The 27,773-nt window shown below is 35.6% G+C and overlaps 2 protein-coding genes across 3 annotated transcripts in view; both read left to right on the forward strand.

The window, feature by feature from the left end:
* Window positions 1–580, forward strand: part of myofl (myoferlin like) — a 32,339-nt gene extending 31,759 nt beyond the window's left edge. The window contains exons 51-53 of the mRNA XM_051126411.1: window positions 54–163; window positions 253–400; window positions 496–580. Coding sequence (XP_050982368.1) covers window positions 54–163; window positions 253–400; window positions 496–531 — 294 coding nt within the window. The 3' untranslated portion in view covers window positions 532–580. The remainder of the gene's footprint in view (window positions 1–53; window positions 164–252; window positions 401–495) is intronic.
* A 776-nt stretch (window positions 581–1,356) lies between these two features.
* parga (poly (ADP-ribose) glycohydrolase a) overlaps window positions 1,357–27,773 on the forward strand; it is a 45,775-nt gene continuing 19,358 nt past the window's right edge. Inside the window, exons 1-12 of one of the 2 annotated variants that reach the window (XM_051126539.1) lie at window positions 1,357–1,543; window positions 2,768–2,831; window positions 2,912–3,571; window positions 5,665–5,797; window positions 6,214–6,330; window positions 7,642–7,722; window positions 8,030–8,104; window positions 17,753–17,845; window positions 19,589–19,743; window positions 25,174–25,253; window positions 26,873–26,933; window positions 27,497–27,572. In XM_051126539.1, the coding sequence (XP_050982496.1) occupies window positions 2,797–2,831; window positions 2,912–3,571; window positions 5,665–5,797; window positions 6,214–6,330; window positions 7,642–7,722; window positions 8,030–8,104; window positions 17,753–17,845; window positions 19,589–19,743; window positions 25,174–25,253; window positions 26,873–26,933; window positions 27,497–27,572 (1,566 nt within the window). In that variant the 5' untranslated portion in view covers window positions 1,357–1,543; window positions 2,768–2,796. The remainder of the gene's footprint in view (window positions 1,544–2,767; window positions 2,832–2,911; window positions 3,572–5,664; window positions 5,798–6,213; window positions 6,331–7,641; window positions 7,723–8,029; window positions 8,105–17,752; window positions 17,846–19,588; window positions 19,744–25,173; window positions 25,254–26,872; window positions 26,934–27,496; window positions 27,573–27,773) is intronic. The other variant, XM_051126540.1, reaches the window with a different exon arrangement.

The raw sequence follows: 27,773 nt of genomic DNA on the forward strand, positions 1-27,773 counted from the left end.
ACATACTGCATATACAGTACAAATAGTGAAGACCGTTCTCTTTGCGGCATTAGGGTAAGGTGGAGATGACACTGGAAGTGGTGGAAGAGAAGGAGGCAGAAGAGAGGCCAGCTGGGAAAGGAAGAGATGAACCCAACATGAACCCCAAACTAGATCTTCCAAAGTATGAGAATATCACTGTTTGGCAATTCAGTATCATGTTTGATTAGATAATGTGAGTAATACTGTGTGTTTTGTTATATGTTCAAACAGCCGTCCAGATACGTCCTTCCTTTGGTTCACAAATCCATGCAAGACCATGAAGTTCATAATATGGCGCAGATACAAATGGCTCTTTATTGGACTTATTATTCTCATACTGGTGATCCTGTTCATTGGAATCCTCTTGTATTCCTTCCCTGTAAGTCCTTTTGAGATATTATTAGTAGTAGTAAATAAGCAAAGTATCACTTTATCATACGCATTTTCTAAATTTCTATTCTTTTATTCTTCCAGAACTACATTTCCATGAAAATCGTGAAGCCGTATTAATTGGAAAACGTCAAGATATTGGTGCAATGATCTGCAGTGGAACAGTCAATGGAGAACCAGCAGAATTTTTATTTTTATGTATTTTCCTTTATTTTAGCCCTCAAAAAATACTTGAATGTATAACCAAGTACTATTTTTTTTCTTTGTAGACAACACTGGGTTGGCAGATTACAATGCTGCTAGAAGTTGCACTATAATTGTTTCCAATCCCTATTTTTCTTCTGTTTTTAATTTGCAGATGTGCTTACGTTGCAATGTTTTGCTACTGTAGAATTATGGGATGTATACAGTGCATATACTGTTAAAGTTGTCATTTACAACCAGATTTTAAGTATGCAATTGTAAGTAACTATATTCAGATGTATCTGCACCTTTGTTGTTCATTATGCCTTTTTTTATTCTTATATCTTGTATATAATATTAGCATTCATAACTGCATTAAAAACATATGATTCATTAGTACGCAGATTCCATGAACAGGATACTACATCTTATTTTTCAATAAATATTTAGTTAAGGACGTGGCTTAGGTGGACAAAGTAAATTCTGCAAGAGAGCTATTCTGTTTTCTACTCGTTTTATAGGAGCTTTACAGATTTATGTGTTGAAAGTATCTCCTTTTCTTGCTATGTTAACTGTAACGTTACGTTATTACAATTATTTTTTGACCAACCAAAGATATTTTAGTCTAAATGTTATTATATGTATATATATAAAAGAAACCGGCTCCTGTTGAACTTGAAATAAAGAGAGGCTTTTTTTCAATCACGTGACAAGAATCCATCCAATCAGCAGCGAACGTTACGACCCGGAACTGATGCCTCCTCCAGTAGTTAGTTATCATTTCTGTTGTGTTTAATTCTATTCCACTGTGTTCTTTCTGTCTTTGGTACTGTGGAAAAAGCGGCAAACCTTTGCATAAATAGGTGTAGTTTTTCCGTCTGCTGGAAAGAGCTCGAATATGTGTGTGAGCTTCACAGCGATACGAAGACAAAGCAAAAAAAGAGAGCAAGTATGATTATTTTATCCGTGATAAAAGCGAACAGACTGACAGTAAAGCAGCCTGTCAAATATACAAATACTAGCGTGAAGTACTAAAGGAGTATTGTTGGTTTTTCTAGCAGTAATAATAGCGGAAACCTATTTTGTGTTAAAAATATATGTATATGCGGTTGATTTTTATTGAGATTTGAAAGCTTCAGCTAAATGATAGAGGGGATGTAACGTTATGTATTAGCTTTTATTAGAGTTGTTAGTTATTCTAATACATATTCTAGATGTGATAATGAATATATTGATTCAAAAGATACACACATGAATTTTACTTTCTAGGATGATGTAACTTATGAGACTAAAAATCTGTGCAAACTCTGAGCTGCCTTTTTTCAGTCAGCTAGCTTAGCCATTCACAACAACAACAATAACATAAACCTAATGATTAGGAACGTTATCTATCCACATTTAATGTTTAAACCGATCCAGTGTCATCCGCACTAACCTAGCAGTTAGTAGTTATATAATGTAATCGTTAAGAACAGTTTTCAACAGGACCCCCACCCAGATTTTCACCCAGGCAGTAGAGATAAATGTGACCCAAGACCACAAAACCAGTCATAATGGTCTTTTTTTTTTTTTTTTAAATTGAGATTTATGCATCATCTGAAAGCTGAATAAACAAGCTTTCCATTAATGTATGGTTTGTTATGATAGTTGTTTAAAACTATTTAAAAATCTGAGGGAGGGAGAAAAAACAAATTAAAAAATCAAAATATTGAGAAAATCGTCTTTAAAGTCCAAAATGTAGTCCTTAGCAATGCATATTACTAATCAGAAAGGAAGTTTTGATATATTTACGGTAGGAAATTTACAAAATGTTTTCATGGAACATGATCTTTACTTAATATCCTAATGATTTTTGGCTTAAAAGGAAAATAAGTTTGACCCTTTGCTACAAATATGCCCATGCTACTTACGACTGGTTTAGTGGTCCAGGGTCACTAATGTGTGTCTGTGTGTGTGAGAGAAAGAGAGAGCTTCTCTGAAAGGTGTTAATTTACGAGAAGAAACTGAAAGAAGACTGTCATTTAACTTGCTTCACATTTTACAGTAAACTGTCATTTAAACTGTTTGCTTTCTCGTATTGCAGCAATCCTTGCATTGCTCTGGCATATCAGATGTAGATATGACAGTAACTAACTTTTAATTATCGTTTAAAGTTTCATTTTTCCTTTTACAGCAACTAGTGTGGCAGGACGTGTGCTTACGATGAACATGGATACTTGTAATACTGATATCAATAGGTAAGTGTTTTTTTTTTTTCATGGGTAAGAAAAGCAACTGAAAACTGAAGCACTTTTTTTTTTTTTTTAATCTTTGGCAGCCATGGAGATGAGGATAAAATGTCTGTGGATGCAGGATGTGATCTTCACGAGACCTTTGAAACTGAGAAAAACAGTGAGACACAAATAAATGATAATGAAAAGCTGTGTGAATCAACAAGAAAACGTAAGGAGCAAAATGATGATCATGTGGACCAGACGCTGCCCTCTTTGTCAGACTGTGACAAGGACACAAAGGGCATCACTTGTAGAGAAACTCCTGATATTAATGATGCAAGCATTAAAACGGAGCCAGGCAGTGGAGAAAAGGTATTGGAATCAAATTCACCAGATGCCAAGCTGGCCAAGATGACTTGCGTGTCTACAGAGATGTCAGGGACAAACGTCAATGTTTCCGAAAATGACACACCTAGCACAGATGTGGAGATGAGGCCAGAGAGTCCAGCATGCAAAGAGTCCCAGCCCAGCAACTCTTCTGTCTGCCCCAAGTTGGAAGAGCCTGGTTCGAATAATGGCCCAGTGGTGGAGCCTGCACCCCCAGCCCCTGTTCCAGAAGCTGTAGACAACATCAAAAACGAATCTGAAGAGACACCAATGGAAACAGATGACACAGAGGGGCAAAACTCTGGTGCTGAAGCTTTAGTTCCCGAAAATGTTGTTCAGGATGAAAGTAAACCGATACAGATGCCGTCTCCAGAAAGGTATTGTTGTTTTTAGAAACATTGCTGTAGAAAATGATTTTACCACACTATCAGTGACTACTCAGATGCACTGATATTAAAAGTTTGGCTGTTACTGATATTTATTTATATAAACATTTATATGTAAAGTTTTGAAACACCCTAGAAAAGTGGGGTTTTGGACAATATTGGCATGAATCCTTTTTAATTTGTGATCATTTTGCACTGATAAGGGACAACACAAACTACGAAAACATATTTTATTACATAAACAGTTTATACATAGAAAAAACTTACATTTTCGATTCATTGAAATATCCACTATTAGCAGCTATTACAGCTCTGCATAATCTGGGCCTAAATTCATTGTATTCTAAACTTAACTGGCAATCAGTTGTTGAAGCTATTAAGGTGTGTTGACCCAAAAATCTTTTAAAAACCTGGGTCAAGTTTAAACCAGTAACCAGGCATCACAGCTGGCAAAGGGGCAAGTCTGACTTTGACGTGTATATATTGCCATTATTATGTAATTAAAATGAAAATTATTATTGCTGCTCTTCAATGATAATGACAAGTTACTTTAATGTATTTGCAGCAAAAAAGTATTTATGCTGATATCGTCTAAAACCACACTTTGCCAGGGGTGTTTCCAAACTTTTGGAGGGCAGTGTACAGGCCAGTGTATAGATTTTTAAAGGAGAAGTTCACTTCCAGAACAAAAATTTACAGATAATTGACTCACCCCCCTTGTCATCCAAGATGTTTGTGTCTTTCTTTCTTCAGTTGATTAAAAATTATGTTTCTTGAGGGGAAAAAAGTCAGGAATTATCTCCATATAATGGACTTCTGGGATGCCCCAAGTTTGAACTTCCAAAATGCAGTTTAAATGCAGCTTCGAATGGCTCTAAATGATCCCAGCCGAGGAAGAAGGGTCTTATCTAGCAAAACGATCAGTCATTTTCAAAACAAATTGACAGTTTCTATACTTTTTAACCTCAAACGCTCATCTTGTCTAAGTCTGCGTGAACTTTTTTTTATTTATTTTTTTATTTATTTATTTTTTTTTAAGACAGTTAGGGTATGTTGAAAAACCAATTTTCTTCCCCAACATTAAAATCATCCTACATCGCTGCAGAGGTACCGACCCACTGTTTACAAAGTGAACATGCAAAGAAGGTCAAACACCCTTTACAAAATATGGTAAAACAGCGATGTAGGAAGATTTTGACATTGAAGAAGAAAACAATGGGAGTTTTTTGACATACCCTAACTATATTGACCTGGATTACACAGACTACGCGTGTACATCACAGAGTCGAGACAAGAAAAGCATTTGAGGATAAAAAGTATATAAACTGTCAATTTGTTTAGAAAATGACCGATTGTTTCACTAGATAAGACCCTCTTTCCTCGGCTGGGATTGTTTATAGCCCTTTGAAGCTGCATTTAAACTGCAGTTTGGAAGTTCAAACTTGGGGGCACCATTGAAGTCCACTATGTGGAGAAAATTCCTGAAATAATTTCTTATTGACTAAAGAAAGAAAGGCATGAACATCTTGGATGACAAGGGGGTAAGTAATTATCTGTAATTTTTGGTTCTGGAAGTGGACTTCTCCTATAAAACACAATTAAGACACAACAATATGAAGATTTATTAAATGTTTTTTAAAAGAAGTCTCTTATGCTCACCAAAAATACAGTAAAAACTGTAATATTGCTAAATATTTAATGTATTTTATTCCTGTGATTCCACTTTTCAGTAGCAGTCCAGTATTTAGCGTCACATGATCCTTCAGAAATTATTCTAGCATGCTCATTTACTGCTAAAAAAATTCCGACTCCAAAGGAAGTTTTGAAAGGTAGTGTACATTTAATAGTGTTTTTAAAGTGTAGGTAACAACACAGGTAATCTAAATGTAAAAATGGGCAAAATGAGCTAGTTGTGCAGTTAAATATGCAATATGGGCTGATATAAATCCATTAACCAATATGGTACTAGTATCACTGAAATCATATGAAAATATGAAACAAACATGATAATAATATTGCAATGATATTATATTATTATGCAATAGATTACGATAATGCAGATAACATTTGTTCCATCTCTCCAGAGAGCAAGTGTCAGCAGAGCAGGAAGAACAGCAATGGCTCGGGACCCCGATAGAGGAGCTTAAACGAATGCCTCAGTGTGGACAGCCCCTGCCACACCTCAGGGCAACAGACAATCACAAAGTACTCATCAGGGTAAGCCACGCTCTCCACAGCACTCCGCAGCGACGCTGTGATGTTCTCGGTCAGCGCCTAAGGGCTTCCTGTCAGTTTGAGTCTAATGCTGCTGTGGATGTCCAAGCAGCTCTACTCTTTGCCTGTACAACATAGAACTCAGTGTTTTGATGTTTCATTGAAAGGATTTGGACTGAAGTGGATGGATAGTACTTAAATTGTCCCAGCAGAAAATAGTTTTTACTTCATATTTGACATCACAAGTGTTTGAGTCTGTAGTAGGCTTTAATTAATTAAATATTTTTAAGAAACCAATAAAAGAAAAAAATGTTGTTATTAAGTATCAGAATGACATAATGACCTGATTATGTAATGGCTGTATTGTTTCAAAGGTGAAATGAATTGGTAAATAACTCTCTGTCTGCTCTGGTTTATAGACAGACATGCTCAGAGAACGTCGTGTCATTGCTCCATATCCGAGCAACTTCAGAGATTCCTGGGATGATATGACTGTAAAGATGCCTTGTTCAAAAAAGAACCTGTTTCCTGTGGAGGTAATGCCATCTTTTAGGTTAATCGGTGCCATGTAGAATAGTCTCACTAAAAATTCATTGCCGTTTAAATTATATAGATTTTGCAATATTTAGCTATAAGAGTGGAAATAGTTTTTGAACAGTATTTTTTTTTTTTTTTTCTTTAAGAAGTCTCTTCTGCTCACCAAGACTGCATTTATTTAATACAAAGCACAGCAAAAACAGTCAAATTAAAATATTTAATGGTAAAATATCAAAATAAAATATTTGTAAAATATTTTTACTATTTTAAAAAGTGTTTTCTAATTGAATATATTTTAAAATGTAATTTATTCCTGTGATTTCTTTTAGCATCATTACTCCAGTCACATGATCCTTCAGAAATCATTCTAATATTCTGATTTGCTGCTTGAAAATATTTATTATTTTTATTATTATGTTGAAAACAGTGGAGTAGTTTTTTTTTTTTCCTTTTTTTTGATAAATAGAAAGTTCAGAAGAACAGCACTGATCTGAAATAGATTCTTTTGTAACATTATAAATGTCTTTATCATCACTTTTGATCAAAGTTTAAAGCATCCTTGCTAAATAAAAGTATTAATTTCTATAATTTCTTTCCCCCAAAAAATATAGTGACTCCAAGCTTTTTAATGGTATAGTGTGTAATATTACAAAAGCTTTTTATTTCAGATAAATGCTGATCTTTGGAGAATCCTGAAAAAATGTACTCCGCTATTTCAAATATTGATAATAATAATAATAATAATAAAAATGTTTCTTGAACAGCAAAACAGCATATTAGAATGATTTTTGAAGAATCATGTGACACTGAAGACTGGGGTAATGGTGCTGAAAATTTAGCTTTGATCACAGCAATATATTGCATTTTAACAGAAAACAGTTATTTTAAATAGTAAAAATAATTCAGAATTGTACTGTTTTTGTTGTACTTCGGATCAAATCAATGCAGGCTTGGTGAGCAGAAAAGACTTCTTTAAAAAAACATTTGATGGCAAAGCTGAATTTTTCATGGCCATTATTCTAGTCTCCCGTGTCTCTTGTTTTTTCATAAATCATTCTAATATCCTGATTTAGTGCTCAGGAAACTTCTTTTTATTGTTACCATTATTAAGAACAGTTGTACTGCTAAATATTTTTTATGTAACCATATTTTCAAGTTCAAAACATTTATTTGAAATAGAACTCTTTTGTGACAAATATGTCACTTGTTCCTCTTAATGCATCTTTCCTCAAAAAAAAAAAATAATAATAATAATCTTACCAACCCCAAATTTTGAGTAATATAGTGTGTATGATGTTTCTTTTTTTCAGGATGTAAGTGTAGAACAAAGTCGGTGGGAGTTGATTTGTTCAGCTTTGAAAGGAGAATGCAAAAGTTCACTTGATATTAAGGTAAGTTTTGGTTTTAAGAACTTGAATGCTAACATGTGTAGGTATAATGTCTAAACATAAGAGTTGTGCTAAATGAATAAGTGATGAATCCCACCAGAGGGTGGCAGAATTGCTCCAAGATGTGAGGCATCCTTTTCTTTCCTTGGTTTTAGTTATCTCATAAATGTTACAGTTTTACCAAACGGTTGTATTTACTTGTGAATGTGGTTCAATGGTTTACCTTTTCTTAGATATAAAGGGAATCTAAAAATGTAATTGTTAATATTTTAAAAAGAAAACAATGTTTTCAACCTTTATAATTTTACAGGATGCAATATTGAGTTACAACATAGCACTTGCTAAAAGATGGGACTTCACAGCTTTGAACCTTCTCTGCACTGAGGTAAGATTTTTTTTTCTCCAGGAAAAATAAGACAGATTGCATGTTTTCTTTTGTGTTAAATAGAGATGACCAAAGAAACTTGCTGTCCAATTGTCCATTGGATTTGTGTCAATATCATGTGTTAATGTACAAAGCATTTGACCTACCCCATCTGGATGATCAAAGCACCCCAAATAATGTGCATGCAGATGGTTGATTTGCATTTGATAGTGTCATTAGTGGAAATGAAATCAGAAAGTAATAAATTAAGTCTACAACTTGCTAGCACTAATGAGTTTAAACAAAGTGTACATGCACAAATAATTCAGCATTACATTATGCTTGCACAGTAAACTGGTTAGGAAACCAGTTTAATGCTTAAATAAACCACTTTACCTAAAAAGTGTCAAGTGGCCCCAGTTGGTTACATTTCACTTCATGATGCATTTTTGACGATCTATATCATAACCACGGCTGCCATAAAATGAAAGCTCTAACGTTGTGGCGTTAATGAAGTGAACATCCTAAAGTCTGATTTCTTGTGGCGTGTCACAGTTGGGACCAGAAGGTCCCATGATACTAAAAATGTTCCATCATTGTTTAGTCTGACTGGTTTGAATTTACTGGCACACTAAAGGCATTACGCTCTTCAGTCAGAGAGAAGAAGCAGGTTAGCCTCCAAGTGGATACGCACCAAGCAGTCCGCGTCTGCCCCTTCTGCTACCTCGTCCCCAGGGATCTCTTTGCATCCAGCAGTAGTCAATTAAGACAGAGGTGGGCACTCAGCATAACGAGCAGCAGCTGGCAGAGGAAGGCCAGGGAGATGAGGGTCCTGTTTACTGCAAATAAACACACTCAACAGATGGGCCATGGTCTTCCGCATAGCCAGAAGCTGTTCTTGATGGTGGCTCTGATAGGGAGATGACTTAAGAATGCTTGAGGTTGAGTGCTCCTATTCCACCAAGAGCTTGACTTGAATGAGGGCCCTTTGGCTGTTTTGAGCTACAGTACTTGTTCTGTGCAATCTTAACTAAGGTGAATTTTGACTTTTGGTGAGCTCTGTGGGTACAGAAGATTCTTCAGTACGTGTTGCAGTCATACAGTTTATGCTGTTTTTGTTTTAAATGTTGGCCCAGGTTATTCTCATACTTATTAATGCTGAGGATTCCTAAATATGATGATAGTGGGGCCACCTTCCTAAAATATAAAGCTGAAAATGGTAAAGTGATAGTTCACCCAAAAATGAAAATTCGGTCATTAATTGCTAAAGACCTTTGTTTGTCTTTGAAATACAAATTAAGATATTTCTGATGAAATATGGGAACTTTCTGACCCTGCATAGACAGCAACATGTCTACAACATACATGCATCCTAGTACTTTCATGAACGCACAGTGGAGACTGACACAGAAGAAAAGAATTTGTTAAATGAAGTTGTTGTTTTTTTTGGTCTCTGTGCACAAAAACGATTCCTGTACCACTGAACCACTGAAGTCACATGGACTATTTTATCAATGTCCTAATTACCTTTCTGGGCCTTGAATGTGTCAGTTGCGTTGATGTTTATGCGGGGTCAGAAAGGTCTTGGATTTCATCAAAAATATCTTAATTAGTGTTCTGAAGATGAACGAAGGTCTTACGGGTTTGGAACGACATGAGGGTGAGTAATTAATGACAGAATTTTCATTTTTGGGTCAGTTAACCTTATAAAGGTATATACAGAATTTTTTTTTTAAACAATTTTGATTTCTTACTTTAGACAAAATCAGGCTGAAACATTAATATTAAAATATAATTATATTATGATTATAATCAAATTCTGTTCGTTCTGTAAATAAAAATAAAAATAAAAAAATTATCACTGCATTGCAAATTTTAATATCTTAATATGCCCTAATATCTGTAAAAAAAACTTTAAGAATCCAATCACCAGTCAAGTTTTTGGAGCACCTATCAATTTGTGACAACTGTTGGTATCTAAGATTAAAGGTGCGTTTACATTTAACATTGTTATGTGAATTTTTGCAGGCAAAATCTAGACATTTCAATAGGAATTTCTTATGAGGGCAGAAGATTTAATGATATCATCACACCTTACAGGGCTCTACGCTTACTTTTCTTTTTAGGAGCACTTGTGCTCCTAACTTAAATTTAGAAGCACAGTCAAAATTTCAGAAGCACCTTCAAATCAATAATCAAAAAATCTGATAAAAAATTTGCTTTCCCATTACGAGGTGATATTTGACTCCTTAAAGCGAGTAACGGGAATTTTGTTTTTACCTTTGTAATGGCATTTTTCTAACTGAAACATAGCATAACTCACCTTTTATTTTTTTTAAATGTATATTTTATAAGCTTTTTCAAATTTCTAATTAAAACAAACAGAATAAGAACAAGTAGAATAAGTTACCAATCAAATGAAATTAGTATTAACAAAATTAATTTGTACTACAGAGGTGGCACAGAATAACATAAAAGTGGCTTGTAGGTGTATTTTCATACGTTTAATGAGGCTCAGAGGTGGCATGAGTGCAATCAAATTCATAATAAAATTCACCTACTGGCAGTTTTAGTTTCATTTTTAAAATGAAACTAAAACTGCCAGTAGGTGGTGGCAAGTCACTGATTTAATTACGGAATCATTCATTCATTTGATTCATTCAAATGGCTGATTCATTCAGGAATATGCAAGTGACTGTCTTTATGAATGGTTAATTGATTTATTGAATCATTAGTTTCATTTTAAAAAACACGTTCATTCATCACCGCTGTGTTTGAATGGAGATACACAGCGGCTCAGTTGTGACATGTTTCAATCTATTTTTAATGACAAAATAGAGCAAAATCAGGCAATAGTGTTGTAGTCCGACAATATCACTTAATATTAACTTCTTGTTTGTTTAACTGTTGTATTAAATCAATATCTCATTCACGAACTCCCTTAAAAGTCATTAAAAGCTGTCACTCATCTTAGTTCATTGCGTATCAAAGTTCTATTGTAATCATCAAAGCTCTTTACACTGCACAGTGAATTTACAGTCTTATTTACACTTTCTCTACATATATGAAAGGATTTGTGAGATATGTCTGTGATACATTACTCAACTTTGCCAAAACACATAGAAACCTTTGAAGCTCCCCTCAGTACAAACACAAATATGCTGATAAAATAGTTTTCACTCGGACTGTACAGCCTTGCCTTAATTTCTGATACTCGTGATTACTAGCCCAATTTGATCACTGGGTGTAACTGTAGTAGGTGGAAAATAAATACCCAGGTAGTTACCCACCAGAAATTGGTTTCATTATGCTATTTCATTGTTATATGACTCATAAGTGAGGATGTTTTAAAGGAATAGGAATGTCATTTAGCGAACACTTTCTTATTGAAAGCGACAACACATTTCATACTTTTACAGTTGCTGGTTTGGCAATAGTACTAATTCTCCCTTCCCAGAGAACACAGTGTTTCTCCAGGGTGGAATAAATGCCAGACTTTGAATTACACCGTATCTTAGATTAATAGTCAAAAGCCATTTTATGTATTACAGTGCTATTCTTATAGTTATGGTTTCAGCAAGACGTCAGAACGACGTCCCCTCCATGCTTAAGATGATTTGATAGAATAATCTCAGACCTGTGTAAATCAATAGCTGTCTGTGACTTTTTATAGCTGTATCAAATTTAATTAACCACAGCCATTAAATCTATAAGGGAGCCAATCAAAGCCATTAGCAAAGTGCACTGCGTTCTAATGAAGCATGCTTGAGTGGACCAGCTCCTTAAACTGTCCACTTAAGAGCTTGAGCTGCGCCTTTGCTCTTTGGCTCAGGCACGATGCATCTTCACGTTCCCCAGTGTTTTTCCATGTATCTGTTTGTGCCGTAATCATTTTATTACTGTACTCTTTTGGTGATCATACATCAACCCTACGGTCCGTTCTCACTGATGAGATGCAGAGTTTGAAAACACAATCTTGTTAACTATATGGTGTCATGTAGATATTAATTAATGTTGTGCTATACGTTCTTAGTTGTAATTAAGCATCCCAATGCCTTCAAATGCATACTTTCCCATGTATAATTGTTTTTGTGAATCCATATCAGTGCCCTTTTTCTAAATTGTCCGCAATGTTATGGTGCTGTTAGGGTACTACAGTATATAGATTATGTGCATAAATATTTAAATGCTTTTTTATAGTTCTGCACAAGCCAGCTGTTTTATTTCCCAGTATCATCAACAGAGGGCACTGGTATGTCAGCCTGGAGAGTTGGCGATTGATTTTCAATTTAAGAGATTAAATGGAACATCACTGAACAGCAGCCAGTTAATAACTGTAAGAGAGTTCTGAATCGTGCATGTCAAATGTGCGCTTGCACTGTGGCTGTCAATCAAAAGATTTTTTTAAGCAGAATATAGAGCAACAAGACCACGTCAAAAAATAAAGCCATCTTTGCTCAGTGCTGCATACAGGCCGTAGTGAAAATATGGCAGCTCTCGCGCTCTGCTTTGGTTCTTTGTGAATGAAATGAAGCGGCAGTGCAGGCTTAAGGCTCATTCACACCAAGAACAACTATAAAGATGACTATAATGATAGCTATATTAGTGTCCACACTAACACATGATAACCTTTTGTTAATTATAAGAGCACACTGCAGTTTTATCAATTTTGTACATTTTAAAGTTTAATTTTTCTATCTAATGCACTTTGAGAGTTCAAAATTAAGAGCTCCAGCTCATGTTCTTAACTAAGAAAACTTTAATTCATAAAAAAAAGTCAGTGAATTGACTTGTACCTGAACTTCAAAGGGGACTCAACCCTCTTTTTATTTGTGATTATACTGTCTCAGTCTAAATTACATTCACCCTGGTGTTTTAGGGAGCCAGACAAATTAGAATATAATAATAACAATAATAACAACGATAGTAGTAGCCATATATTGTAAAAATGTAAAATAAATTAAATGAATATTTCATAGTGTTTTTTTTTTTTTTTTTTTTTTTTTTTGCTTTACACTAGAGTAGGAAAATTTAGCTATGTTTACACTTGGTGTCTTTTTTTAAACTGCCAGCGTTTGTTTTACATTAGCCTATGGAGTAAACCATGTTTTCATGTTTTTTTAAATGCCACCACCGGTGTCTTTTTCTGCAGCTCAGAGCATCTTTTCAAGTTGAAAAAAGTTCAACTTTTCTGAAAGAAACGCCCTACATCAAGCGCCTTTTTAGGAAAGCTGTAATTAAGAACACACCACCATATGCAAACCATTCAATGTTATTGAATCACTTTTTGTGCAGTATGAGTAAAGGGGGAAAATAACGTGCTTGCAAGGTTCTTTAGTTATTAAAATGTAAGCTTTTATAAACAGACCATATATATTTTAAGACCCTGCTTTACAATTTAAGTTTACAATTGTAACCATGTTACAATTAACGAACTTAAGAATTACATCTGCTTAATCAATAAAAAATAAAGTGCTTACAGTATTTCTAAAGAAAACAAAAGAATTGTAAAACAATACAATAAATACAGATATTGGATGTTCTGAGAACCTTTTTGTTCTGAGAATTTCGCAGGTTTTGGATTTTGCACAGATATCTAGAATTTGGACTGCAGTAACGTTACAGTAAACAGGAACGCTTTTATTTTGACAAAAAACTCCAGCTTCGGCGAAAACAGGCTTACAAAAATGTGTCTCACTACAAATCTGGTGAAATGCTGTAATCATCTGCCATGAAAATAAAGCATAACTTGTGGTCGTTGCGTTCGTGCGCTAAACTTAGCACATGCACTAAATGAGTTCACTGCATTCTTTCACTGTGAATGGAGCCATTCTGAGGCACAGAAAATACCAGATCACAAGCTCATCGCCTCAACATGTGCACTTCGCTTTGAAACGCAGCGAAAACAGACTTGATGCTTTCTGTTTTAGTTTGTTGACAGATACTGTGTCAAAGCATAAAGACCCAAAACACAACTTTAATGACCTTTTATGTTAGAATAAGAAGTTTAAATATATTTTAAAAGCTACTCTTTTTGTCCAGATGGCCGGAATACCGTCATGTGACCATGATAATATCGAGACAGTTGTACCATTGCGATATTGATAGTATCATTACATCCCTACTAGAAACAATATTGCTCTTTTTGAGTGGAATACTAAAATTTGATCACAAGCCTGACATGCATGAAGGCATCATTGTGTTTGTTGAGGGTAATTGGGTGTGGGTGATTGGGGGGTGACAAATGCTGTTTCTCTGGGACGTAAAGTGGTCTTCTTCATGTGGGCTGAATTATGTCCATCTAAGCGAATTTAAATTTCAGGATGGGTGTTTGTGTTATTGAAAACCTAAGGAATAATAAGTATGAGCATTTGCTTTTGAACATATTATGATAGTTATATAAAACAAACAGGAAGAGCATTACAACAGAGTTTGTGAGCTTTTAAATAACATTTAAAGATATGAATGGAAATAGTCTAGAAATTATAAGACTATTCTGCACTTGCGAGTATCAAATATTACTCCTATTATTTCTCAGTTTGATTAAAGCTTAAGAATAACAGTATAACTTGCAATATAGTTGTCATCTGAATAGATCACATGCAGTCTGCGGCTTTATTTATACCCATTGTTACTCTGTGTATACCCGTGATGTACACGCTATATTGTCTATATAAGACAGCAAATAGAATGGCTCTCTGGTGTCTTAAAATTGTGTCTGTTACCGCAGGACTCCCATAATTGTCACAAAGCTGAGCGTCTGCTGGGATTTTGATTGACAACAGAGGTGTAATGGCTATGGAAAGAAGCAAAATACAAATTAGGACCTGTCTTGTCATAAATTGTAGTTGAGCCTCAGCCCTACCCTGAAATGAAAGTGTCAGAGCAGTGGGCTCTGATAAATTCACACTGCTGGCTCAGTGCACAGAACTCCACTTCAAGCCTCTAGCCTTCCACAAACGCCTTCGCCTACACAACCATCTTATTTCAATGTCTCAGAATAGCGGGATTCCCTGAAGCCAACACACAGTGTTTGTCTAACCATACTGACCCGCAGAAAAATGCTAATTATATTTGTAAATCATGATATGAATGGAACTGGTTGGTTTTTAGAAGTGAGAAATACTGGCTATTTTATTTTATTTTATTTTGTTTTGTTTTGTTTTGTTTTGTTATTTTATTTTGTAGTGTTCTGTAGAATTTAAAAAAAAGTCATATATGACCCTGGACCACAAAATCAGTCATGAGGGTAAATTTTTTTAAATTGAGATTTATGCATCATCTGAAAGCTGAATAATAAGTTTTCCATTGATGTATGGTTTGTTAGGTTAGGACAATATTTAGCCGATATACAACTATTTGAAAATCTGGAATGTGAGGGTGCAAAAAAATCTAAATATTGAGAAAATCGCCTTTAGAGTTGACCAAATGACGTTCTTAGCAATGCATATTAATAATCAAAAATCAATTTTGGATAAATTTACGGTAGGAAATGTACAAAATATCTTTATGAAACATAAACTTTGCTTAATATCCTAATGATTTTTGGCAAAAAAAAACAATAATTTTGAGCCATACAATGTATTTTTGGCTACTGCTACAAATATACCCATGCAAATTATGACTGGTTTTGTGGTCCAGGGTCACATATGAATTTGGAGCAACATGAGGTTTTGTAAATGATGTCTGAAGTCATGTTTCATGTTTTCATGTTTCATTTTAAAATCCAAAAAAGGCAGTGTAAAATACCCATGCATGATATGTCATGTACACATAATGAGGCATCATCAAGAAAAACGGCTATTTGTTTTCTTTTTACATTCTCACAAATCAAAAAAACAAGAAAATAATGACCCCTTCCGCCCTTTGAATTTTTATTGGTTGGATTGGATAAAGATTGTAGTGTGTTATCTAACAGGTTCTGGTTGGGCAGGATAAGGGGGAATGAAGGAGGCTGTTTGATTTAGTGAGGTCTAACTCCTGCAACCTCAGCTCAGGCCCATCCGGCCTGTCAGCTCTCCTCACTCATTAGACCCAGAGGAGCACTTTACGATGTCAAGCAGGTCATTACTTATGACAGCATTTAGTCAGGCCTCCTTTGCGGGTGTATAAATGCTCCTTGGTTAAATTGTCAGACGAGGCTTCCCGTCCAGAAGAGCCCCGCGCCGCCTCTCCTTCCTCAACCCATTTGCATCTGTTCCAGGAATCCCATTTAATCAGCTGAGCACGCCCAGTAACCTTGATGAAATGGGCCCATGACTGAGCGCGCTGCCAATCGCAGCCAATATATTTGTAAATAAGTGTGTTGTAAATCTGTGTGATGATAAAACAGTAGCGTATTTATTTTTCCTGAAATCATACAAGGTTGCTGAGCCAGCGTGCGCTGTTTTAACACCCTCAGCTTCAGATTGAATATCACCATGCAGTGCTGTTTGCCTGATCAGAGATCTACGGTGACGTTGCTTAGCCGTATTTTAACAGAGATGAAAAGTGCACCGAGGGCTTTGTCTTTATTTCAGCCTCAGTGATGTCATTCACCAGTGGGAGCTGCGCTAATATCACAAAATTACGTTTTTGTAACCTTTGTGCAATAGATCAAGTTTTGTTACTGGCGTTTCAGATATGAGTGAGTTTTTTTTTTTTTTTTTTTTTTTCCTTAGTACACTGACAAACCGAGGGGTTTTATATATAGACTCCCAGAATCAAGCTGTTTGAATGCTCCAGGCAATAGAGAGATAAAATGATTGCTGGGATTACCCATAGGAACTCCGCTAATATGGTTAATATTGCGTTTCGTGTGTTCATCCAGTGTGCTCTGAGCTTCTATGCGTTTTATTTGCGAAAGCTGAAAGCAACCTGTTTTTGTTGCCGAAAGCCAGCAGTCCAGGATGCAAATAAATTTTGTTCACCTATTGATGTCATCCTGACAGCCTGACGTCCTATCGTTTTTTTTTTTTTTTCTGACACATGAATAATAGTCTCTGTGACAAGTCGACAGCTGGGTTCAAGTGTCTTATTCAACAATATGGTTCCTTTTTCTGACAGTTGTTTTCTATTAAATGGTGTTTTAGGAAAAAAAGCCTCAGGAGCAAAGAAACCTATGCTGTAAAGACTTCATTATTTATTCTGTTTTGTACTAGACAGTTGACATTTGTTTTTTGTTTTTTCTTTCTTATTAGATTGAGGACATGGTAATGTTGTCAATCTTTAATTGGTAATAGTCAACAGTATGATTCATTCTCTAAGCAGAGGCGTCACTGAAGGCATTCCTAAGATTTTGTTTAGTCATAACAATTTAATAAACAAATATACACTACTGTTCAAGTTTGGGGTAAGATGTGTCAGCAAAATTAGAATGATTTCTGAAGGATCATGTGACACTGGAGTAATGGAGTAATGGTGCTGAAAATTTAGCTTCGCTATCACAAGAATAAATTACGTTATTATAACAGCTGTTTTAAATTTTGTTGTTATACAGTATTACCGTTTTGATTAAATAAATGCAGCCTTAGTGAGCAAAGGAGACTTCTTTCAAAACATTAAACAGTCTTGCAAACTCTAAACCAAATTAAATGGTTGTGTACATTTAAAGTGTGAACAGGCGTGTTTCTTCAATTGTTTGTTAATCTTAATCGGTTTAGCTATCAACTTTTAATCTCTCTCTTGCAGGATTTGGTAAATGACGAAGTACAGCATCTCTTTAACATCACATTGCCAAAGATGATGGAACTGGTTTTGAATACACCCATGATTTGCACCCAGGTAAGACTACACAAAATCCTATGCTGTCCTTAACATTGGCTGGGACAGACGCTCAGGTTTTGGGGCAGAAATAAATTAGTAGCGATAGTCGTGTCTGGCAGATAAAGGTCAATGGGCCCAGCGTGCTGCGGTGTAAAACCGTTAGGTAGTGAAGGACACTTCCACATGAGCACAACAGCACTAATAGATCATTAGAAGCCAATGGTAGACGTCCATCAGAACAACACTGTTGAGACACTGAATAAAAAATAAAAAAGGTAATTGCGACTTATCTCACAATTCTGGCTTTTTTTCTTGCGATTTTGAGTTTACGTCTCGCATTTCTGACTTTTTCTGAGAATTGTGTGATATAAACTCACAGTTCTGACTTTTTCCTCAGAATTGCATGATATAAACTCCCAATTCTGAGAAAATCTGAATATCTACTGTAGGTATAAACTTGCAATTCTCAAAACTAAAGATGCAATTCTTAGAAATAAAATCAGAATTGTGAGATAAAAACTCAAAATTCTTTTTTCTCAGATTGGGAGTTTATATCTCTCAGTGCCGACTTTATAAAACGCAGTTTAGAGTTAGGTCAGTGATATAAACTCTCAATTTTGAGAACATAATTCTCAATTCTTCCTCTTTAGAATTGGACTTTATAACTCAGAATGGCAAGTTTATATCTCACAATTCTGACACAAAAAGTCAGAATTAAATTACGAGGAAAAAAAGTCCGAATTGCAAGATACAAATGGGCACTTACAAGGAAAAAGAGTCAGAATCGCGACATCCAAACAATTGCAAGAAAAAAAGTCAGAATTTTAAGAAAAAAAAAAAGTCAGAATTACAATTCTACGAGTTTGTATCCCTTCTGAGGGAAAAATAAATCGGATGTGAGATGTAAACTTGCAATTGCAAGAAAAAAAGTCAGAATTGTGAGATGATAACTCACAATTACTTATTATACTCAATGGCGATAACAAGTTTCCATCGTTTAAGGATGTATTCTTAAATATGTCCTAATTTAATGCCTTAATTTTTCACTAATTTACTTTGATCTTAAGCCTCATGTATTTCCCTGGTTAAAAAAAAAAAAAAGGTCTTCCAGCCTGGTCATTGCTAGTCATGGTTTGACTACTTTAGCTGGTCAGGATTGGTGACCATCTAAAACCAGCTTGGCCAGGCTGGGAGACCAGCCAAAACCAGCTACCTCCACCTTAAACCAACTGAGACCAGCCAACCAACTTAGGTTGGTTTTAGCTGTTTTTTTTTGTTTTGTTTTTTTTAAGCAGGGTGTTTTACATTATTTATTTTTAAAATTCTGAAATACTATTTAGAAACATTTACAAATTCTATTTCCTAGAATTTTAAAATGAAGAAATTTAGGCTAGTATCCCATTCAGTAAGCTATTTTTTACTCAGCCATTGAATCACTCTTTGTGTACAATTTTGCACAGACATTTGCCTTTAAGAATTGAGTTTTTGTCCTTAAAAAGGAAAACCTCTTCTTGCTCAGATGCACTCTTTATTTATGTGCATTTTATTAATATTTGCATTGATTAGTCATCTGTACTGCCCTTAAGAGTCTTTAAGTCCAATCAGTAGAGATGGATGACGCTCGGTGTAAATGCTGCTGGCTGATGGTGGGATACAGCAGGGCACCTTAATTACTGCTGGCCATTTGCTTAATGTAATTCTGTCTCCCTGTTTGGTCAATTGGTAAACTAATTATCTTTGCCTCTCTCTCCTCTTCTACAGCCAATCCCGCTGCTTAAGTCGAGGATGAATCAGTCCTTGACCATGTCACAGAAACAGATTGCCTGCCTTCTTGCCAATGCCTTCTTCTGTACATTTCCCAGACGCAACTCGCGCAAGTCCGAGTATGCCAACTACCCCGAGATCAATTTTTACAGGTACTGCCTCCTCTTTAGTGGCGTCGCTCTGGAGACCTGTTACATATTTTGCCGGTCTAGTTATTGATTGTCTGAGGTTTTAGATTTCCATCCAAATTAGGGTTTATGTGTAGGCTGTGAGGTAAGTCACGACATGATTTAATTTAGCTTCCCATTATCTAGTAGTCTGTTTCTATTACATTTACAATGGATTTTGGCCTTTAATGTGGCATATGGAGGCCTCAAGTATCAAATTTACTGAAGGCTCCTCTTTATCAAAATTACACTCCTCCACATTCACAAATTCACAATGTGATTTTCATTTACAATGAACATTTGCACTGTTCTGACCTTTCCATCATTAAATGTTTTAATATTAAATCACCCATTAGGGGGCAATGATGCTTCATACCCCAATCACATTGGAATCCGTTAACACAATCATGCTTTATATTTTAAAGTTTCAATACTGCCATGATGTGGCTAATATTACAAAAAAGAGACTTTTTTGGGTCTCGGTTGACTTTGCAACTCCTAGTTTGCTGTTGTTTGGTTTGATGGATTTCATCTTTGCCATTCTACAGTGTGCAGAGGAGACAATGTGTAGGAGTTTCCTCTCCTCTCTTAAATTGCAGCTCTACAACAAAGCCACTCATGTGGTACAGTACTTAAATCGAGCCTTTACAGGCTGATTAAAACAAATGAATGAGATGCTAGAGAGACTGATGTGAAGTGCGTGACCATCAATCTCTCATCTGTCATCGTGCCTACTCAGATGTCTTCCTCTGATGAGCAGGATCCCCCTGCAGCCAGAGCTCATCTCACTACATGGAGATGTTGTTGGTATTCAGCAACAGTATATCAAAGTGCACACATCAGGGACAGAGCAGTAGGTTGTGTCTTAATCTAGTTAACTATGCACAGTTTATTTATTTTAACAAAATAAGAGGGATCATACAAAATGCATGTTATGTTTTATTTTAGTACTGAAGAAATTTCACATAGAAAATGTACATATAGTCCACAAGAAAAAATTAATTTATAAAAATGACCCTGTTCAAAAGTTTACATACACTTGATTCTTAATACTGTGTTGTTACCTGAATGATCCACAGCTGTTTTTTTTTTTTTTTTTTTTTTTTTGTGTATTTGAACCCTTTCCAAAAATGATTATGATTTTGAGATCCATCTTTTCACATTAAGGACAACTGAGGTACTCGTATGCAACTATTACAGAAGGTGCTTCAGAAGAAAACACAATTAATTAAGAGCCGGGGGGTGAAAACTTTTGAATTTGAAGATCAGGGTAAATATAACTTATTTTATCCTTCTGGGAAACATGGAAGTATCTTCTGTAGCTTCTGTAGGTCAGTACTAAATGAAAAAAATATAATATTTAGGCAAAATAAGAAAAATGTGCACATCTTCATTCTGTTCAAAAGTTTACACTCCTGGCTCGTAATGCATCCTTTTCCCTTCAGGAGCATCAGTGAGCATTTGAACCTTCTGCAATAGTTGCATATGAGTCCCTCAGTTGTTGTGTGAAAAGATGGATCTCAAAATCATACAGTCATTGATAGAAAGAACACAAAAATGCTGAAAAACCAAAGAATTTGTGAGACCTGAAGGGTTTTTCTGAAGAACAACAGGCAGTTTAAAGGAACTCATGAACAACTATCACTAAACAAAAACACAGCTGTGGATCATTCACAAACACAGTATTAAGAATCAAGCGTATGTAAACTTTTGAACGGGGCGATTTTTATAAACTCAACTACTGTTTTCTCCTGTGGACTATATGTAAACATCTTTTGTGAAATATCTTATTCAGATCACTACTAAACGAAAAAAATAACATGCATTTTGTATGATCCCTCTTGCTGATTCTGCAAGGTGTATGTTAACTTTTAACCTCAACTGAAAGAAATATTTGTTTATGCTGTAGATGGTAAAATGACTTAATACTTTAATATACCGGTTTAAAAATGTTTTTCTTCATAGCGATGTAAGTAAGCCATACAAAAAGTATTAATACTATGCCACTGTGTTTTTAAATAATGACATGAATTTGACAAATCTGTTTGTTCAACTTGAAAATTGTTTTTCAGGAAAGTGATCAGGAAACCTGTTTGAAAACAGTCATCATTTTAATTTGACGATGGTAGAAGTGCAGAAATTAGACACTTCATCTTTAATATGGCTTTAATAACAGCACTTGTCGTGTAGAAATGCCTGTCATAGATTGGCTCTGCTTTAATGAAGTTGTTTTCATGCAAGTCAGAGTCCATCCTTTAAAAGCTCTTTAAGAAAACTGCCTGTGGTTCGTTGTGCCGCACACTTGCAGAAAAACATAGCAGCCCTCAGTTTTACTCTGTCATGCTGAGATGACTATTGATTCCCCAGGCACTTCAAGTACTTATACTAACTCCTAGACATACAGAGGAGCTAAATATAATACATTTGGCTTACATTTGGAGCCATTGCCCTGTTTTTGCCTTTTTCTACCCTGCTGGACAGAGTGCTTTAGATAATGAAGGTCTGAGCGATATCAGTATAAACCTAATTGGCCATTCAGGTGAACACAGAGACACAGACTGTGTGCGAACATAATACCCTAACAAACAAGTACCATTGTATTGCTACTTTGTTTTTGTTTTTTTCTTTTAGTATTACTATTTAGGACATTGTAGGCCGTGACTTCAGCCATGCAGCAGAAAACAAGTTTCAGCAAGACCGCAGAGCATCCAGACATGTGGATCGTTACGGTGCAGCCCACTTTAATTGAGTGACTGTCCATCAGTTTACTCATTGGCTTGAGCACTGCTGCTATCTAGCACCAGGCAATTTAGAGATTGCTTGTTTGGCAGAGCTGTCAAAGTCTGCCCTCTGGGAAATGACATATAGGCTTGCTGAAGATATATTTACTTTAGTTTCAAAATGTGCACATCAAAGCAAGCTTTCCTGCGTTACACCTGCAAAACTATGAATACAGATCCACCAGTGAGATCCGAACAACTGTCATTGTTTCTTGTAAAGATTCAGATTGATTATAGCTTGCTTAGGAGCTGCCAAATTGGCTTCTGTTGCCATGTTTGTCACCTTGCTCGACTCACATTGTGTAGTGCATCGACTACATTCACTGAATGATATTTATGTGTCCTTTTGTCAAAAAGAAAGCAGTTATAATTCTAGATGATTGCTATCAACTCAAATTTGAGTGCTTCAACTTTTTTGACTTCTTTATGTACAATACCATTTAAAATTTTTGCTAAGATTTAAGCATTAAATTATTAAAAAGATGTCATTACAAAATAAATCCTGTTCTTTTGAACTTTCTATTTATTAAAGAAACTTAAAATGTATCACAATTTATACATGCTTAAAGGAGAAGTCCACTTCCAGAACAAAAATTATTTACAGATAATGTACTCACCCTCTTGTCATCCAAGATGTTCATGTTTTTCTTTCTTCAGTCGTAAAGAAATTATGTTTTTTGAAGAAAACATTTTAGGATTTTTCTCCATATAATGGACTGCTATGGTGCCCCAAATTGGAACTTTCAAAATGTAGTTTAGATGCGGCTTCAAACAATCCCAAATGCGGTTGTAAACGATGCCAACCGAGGAGGAATGGTCTTATCTAGCGAAACAATCAGTTATTTTCATAAAAATAATACAGTTTACTTTTTATTGTCAAACGCTCGTCTTGTCTTGCTCTGCTTGAACTGTTTTTTTCTGTTAGGGAATGTCGAAAAAATCTCATGTTCTCCCTCAACTTCAAAATCATCATATATTGCTGTTTTACTTTTTCAGTTAAGGGTGTTTGATCTTCTTTGCATGTTCACTTTGAAAAGACTGAGTCGGTGCTTCTGTAGCGATGTAGGATAATTTTGAAATTATTTTTGAAGTTGAGGGAGAAAATAAGATTGGAGTTTTTCAACATAGCCTAACTTTCTTGAACCAGAACACACAAGAGTTCAGGCAGAGCAAGACAAGATGAGCGTTTGAGATTAATAAGTATTTAAATTGTATATTTTTAATGAAAATAACCAATCGTTTTGCTAGATAAGACCCTTCTTCCTCGGTTGGGAGCGTTTACAACTGCATTCGGGATCGAGGTGATTACATCTGTACATTTTTGGTTCTGGAAGTGGACAACTCCCTTAATACCACAAAGATATTAAGCAGCACAACACTCTTTAACATTGATAACACTGAAATTTTACTTGAGCACCAAATGAGCGTATTAGAATGATTTAGTATTTATATTAGTTATTCGTATTTTTATGCATTTGAATGCAAGGCTCACTATGCCACTGGGATGACTTACCCTAAAACTTCCGGCACATTTTACCTCACAGCTACTATTTAGCGATAAACACTACTTTCAAAAATCCATGGCTAATGGCCAAATAATTAACATAAGTTTTATACATTGGCAGTTCTCCAAAATGTTTGTAGATTTTTAGACCTGGACACAAAACTCATTTTGCCTGACATGTTCTGTAGGAAAAAAAAAAAAGTTTAGCATTTAAATTTCATTGTCCATTTTAGCATAGCAATTCCCAGCTTGTCATGTTATTGAAGTCAGGTGTATAAAGTCCTTTAATAGGTGCATGTCTTGTTAAATCAAATCATATTTTCTCCCACAGTTCTCATATTAAAGGTCAACAATCTGTTTCTAACTAAAAAAGCAGCTATTTTCTGTCAATAACGGGTTACCTTCCGGGTTACATTACATAAAATCAGCTCCACCATCAAAGAGACTATATATAGGAGGCTTCAGTAACTCTCTTCCTTCCCAAAGGGCTTTTAGTGCATCAGTTTTTCCTCTGTCATTTCATTTGTTTCCTCTTTTTTCCTGCTTATTCCATTTACATCAAGTAAGAAGAAGGATGAATGCAAGTGGAAGATGGTTAGCTTGAAGACTGCAGTATTCTAAATGGAGAAAGCCATTTGCTGGTGTGGGGGGAGGCTGATCACTGTAAGGCTTTTGCTATTTGGGACTTTTAAAAGCAAGCCTGCAGTTCTTTAATGGTCTTTAGAGGAATGAAGAAGTGTTCCTCTCTGCGTCGTCTTTTGTGAAATGGGACACGAGCGCAGCGCTGAGCCCGCAGGCGCGGGTCCGTATCACTGTTGTCCTGACAGAGAGGCCATCACAGGCAGGCGTGCTGAGCAAACAGGACTTGTGAGATGAAGCGGCAAAGTCCGATCACACGGAAGGCCTCTTTTTCTCTCACGTGTTCCCAAGAATGACGCACTAACCTGCAGAAGTTGGTGCTGAAGCTCATATACGTCACATTGACTTTGGGAACTAAACGTCTCCCTCTAATGGTCGTTTATGAGCGCGTTGGTAATACATCCTCTGAAAGTGAACGTGTAGATTGTGTGAATTGATTTCGCTAATGTATGTGCCTAATCAACGTTTTTGTGTATCTTTATCATTCTCTAGACTGTTTGAAGGTTCCTCCTCACGCAAGACTGAGAAACTGAAAGCTCTCCTGTGCTATTTCAGAAGAGTCACTGAATCAAGTAAGTCTGAACCTGCCGACCCGTACAAATATCCACTTAAAGGAGAAGTTTGCTTCCAGAACAAAAATGTACAGATTATTTACTTGCCCCCTTTTATCCAAGATGTTCATGTCTTTCTTTCTACAGTCCAGAGGTTGCGCTAGACTTTAACATTGTCCCTCATTTTGACAGACAGGGTCGTAAAAATTCTGTCATAATCTATTATTTCCCTTCATTATAATTTTCATGTTTTGATTAGAATAAAACATTTAATTGCTTTTATTTTTGTTCACATTTTCATTTTTAATAATGAACCTACAGTATGACAGCACAAAATATGCTAGGGCTGGGTAAAAAAAATAAATAAATAAACGTTTTCTCGATTTTAATAGATTCTGATTTTAATGAACCAAATTAGATTCTTAAATTACAATCGATGTTTTAAACAGTACATAGTGCGTCTTCCTTATAAAAAGTAGCAATAGGCTAGGCTTTGTGTTACTTTTGATATAAAACAAAGTCTTACATTTCAAATTATGTCCATTTCATAAGGAAATTCAAGCAATAAATACCATTTTGCCGCTCTTTAATGTGGCGTGACAGATCATTGTATCTTCTGTCTACTCGCCTGTGCGTAATCAAACATATAAAAAAATTCGTGACATTTCCGTTTTTGTTCTGGATCCAGCGCTCTGCTGCCAGACTGGAGCACGCTCAACACCAACTGGACAGGGGTGGGAATTACAGCTACAATTTTACAATAGATCACCCTTAGTGTAATCCGTTTTTTGAGGAAAACATTTCAGGATTTCTCTCCATATAATTGACTTCAATGGTGCCCCCGATGTTAAACTTACAAAATGCAGTTTAAATGCAGCTTCAAAGGGCTCTAAACAATCCCAGCAGAATCTCAGAAGGGTCTTATCTAGCCAAACGATCTGTTATTTTCTGAAAAAATGTACAATTTATATACTTTTTTTTTAACCTCCAGTGCTCATCTTGTCTAGCTCTGCGTGAACTCTGTGTATTCCGGTCATGTTAGGGTAGGTCAAAAAACTCCCATCTCCTTCAGCTTCAAAATCATCCTATATCGCTGCAGAAGTGCTGACCCAGTGTTTACAAAGTGAACATGCAAAGAAAATCAAACACCCTTTACAAAAAAAGGTAAAACAGCAGTGTAGGACGATTTTAAAGTTGGAGGAGAAAATGAGATGGGAGTTTTTCGACATACCCTAACTGTCTTGAACCAGAATACAAGCAGAGCTAGGCAAGAGTGTTTGAGGTTAAAAAGTATATAAATTGTACCATTTTGTTGTTTTTTTTGTTTTTTGGTTTTTTTTAGAAAATAACCGATCGTTTCGCTAGATAAGACCATTCTTCCTTAGCTTGTTTAGAGCCCTTTGAAGCTGCGTGGAATTTTGGGGCACCATAGAAGTCCACTATATGGAGAAAAATCCTGAAATGTTTTCCACAAAAAACATAATTTCTTTACAACTGAAGAAAGAAAGACGTTAACATCTTGGATGACAAGGGGGTGAGTAAATTTTTGTTCTGGAAGTGAATTTCTCCTTTAACACTCAGACTTTCCTAAAATGGTATTTGTTATATTCCTGTTGTTGTTGTTTTTTGTACACTTTCAGTGCCCACTGGCCTTATCACATTCACAAGACAAAGCCTGAGCAGTTTTCCAAAATGGGAAAGGTACCTTATTTATAATGCTTGATATTAAATGACTTTTTATACTTATTTATTTTCATTTTATTTTATTAATGTATGGATTTTCCCTTTTGGGGATCAGTTTATCTTTATGGTTCACAAGGGAAAAGTAGAAAAAATGGCATATATTGTATTGATTTAAAAAAAAGGCGAATTAATAAACCTCACATTTATTTCTGTATATGCTACAGCTAGAGGGCTCTCTGACATTTAAAGTAGTTCACAGAGATTTTTCCTTTACAATGCTTTGTGCTTGATAAATGAACTTTGGCACTGTGTAGTCACTTTGGCCAATTGCTTCCTCTGGCAGTGCAGGCGAGGCCAAACCGCCTCTCTGTTTTGCTTATTAGAAAACTCTTACCGCTGAGATGGTTGTATTTCAGATTGCTTAAGTCATGAATGTAACCTTGCACTCCTAGTTCACTATAACATTTCTAGCCTGCCACTTTTAATGATCCAGCTGTTTAACAGTACTTATAAATGAATGTTTTAGTGAGTGATTGTTATTTTGCCTGTAGTGTTTTGATGGAGTTGTTTTTAACCCTTAGTTCAAAGACACAGCTCACCCGTCTTCATATCACCTGTAAGGGCACCATAGAGGATGAGGGCTACGGGATGCTTCAGGTGAATGTCATGCATGGGTAGCTTTGATTGTGACATCTGTCAGATTGGAGATTTAGGTCTTTGACACAAAAGACCTTTTCTGTCATCCTTCCTCTCTCCCCAAGAAGGACTTGCATAGGTGTTAATTATACTAATTATTAATTTTTTTTTTTTTAATGTTAATTGTGCTGGTTTTGTTCCAGCTGTGAATAATTTAGGCAG

The sequence above is a fragment of the Labeo rohita genome, chromosome 13 (assembly GCF_022985175.1).
Source record: "Labeo rohita strain BAU-BD-2019 chromosome 13, IGBB_LRoh.1.0, whole genome shotgun sequence".
NCBI lineage: Eukaryota > Metazoa > Chordata > Actinopteri > Cypriniformes > Cyprinidae > Labeo > Labeo rohita.